Genomic DNA, 1,050 nt, shown 5'->3' with positions numbered 1-1,050 from the left:
TTACAATGGTAACAAAGTACAAATTACTACTTTTTCGATGTCAACGTCTAATTTTTTGACAATTCTTTAACGTGTTGTTTGGTGAAGTGTATATCTAAGTCTTACTTGTATTAGTTATATGTTTGATTAGTTATGCATAGGTTATTTATTATGCATTTTTTTATTTTGGGCATTAAAAATAACATGCATGAGAAAAATTCATAGTTTCAGCGGGGAAAAAATATAAAAATAAATGTTTTGGAAAAAATTACATTCTAATGCATACATTAAAATCATTGCATTACCATAAATTTTCATATATTAATTATACACACCCTAATACACAACAAGTGGACTCAATAATAAATATCAATAGACAGTGTACAAAATGTATGTCATCTATATAAGATCATGAGTAAATTTGATAATAATTGACATTACATTGACCAAAATATTAAGGTCCAAAATAAACAGCACCTTCACATCCAATAGCTTAGTTACAAAAACATAATTAGTCAAATTTATCTAAGATTTATTGTTGTTCATACATGTGGTTCTCTTGTGTCTGGATCTCTTACAAATTGAACATTTGTTCCTTCTCTTGCTTTAGAAATTTTCACCGACACCCTTGACACGTTTTCTTTTCTTCCTTCCAAGCTTGGTATCGACAAGGGGTGGAAGAATATTCACGCTTAGCAATTCTTCTGGCACACACCATTCTGATTCGATAGGGACAACATTAAGAGATTCAAAGTATGCAATGAGGTATTTTTCAACTTTATATAAAGGCGAAGAATATTCATAGATGCTCATACCATACTCATCTCCATGCTTCGATCTCAAAGCAGTCATTGCGTGAGCGCATGGTATCTTGAACAAGTCATATTCCCTACAAGAACGTGACTTTTTCAGTAGGTTAACAGTGGAAGTAGAACCTGCGCCAAACACGGTGAATTGATTTCCATCCCCAGTTATGTTCTCTACGTACAAGGAGTCGCCCTCGATCATTTTTTTCTTACGATCCTTTCGGCAGCCGGCATGTTACGACCCTTTCGAAAACGATACTACCAC

At 33.4% G+C, this 1,050-nt stretch overlaps 1 protein-coding gene across 1 annotated transcript; it reads right to left on the bottom strand.

Moving 5' to 3' along the window:
- Window positions 1-585: 585 nt before the first annotated feature.
- LOC125858825 (uncharacterized) lies at window positions 586-987 on the bottom strand. The gene has a single exon (XM_049538618.1). The coding sequence runs from the start codon at window positions 985-987 to the stop codon at window positions 586-588; it is 402 nt and encodes a 133-aa protein (XP_049394575.1).
- Window positions 988-1,050: the final 63 nt, after the last annotated feature.

This window comes from Solanum stenotomum, chromosome 3 (genome assembly GCF_019186545.1).
Source record: "Solanum stenotomum isolate F172 chromosome 3, ASM1918654v1, whole genome shotgun sequence".
Taxonomy (NCBI): Eukaryota; Viridiplantae; Streptophyta; class Magnoliopsida; order Solanales; family Solanaceae; genus Solanum; species Solanum stenotomum.
Note: the sequence above shows the minus strand (reverse complement) of the source record. Positions and strands in the feature narration are given on the sequence as shown.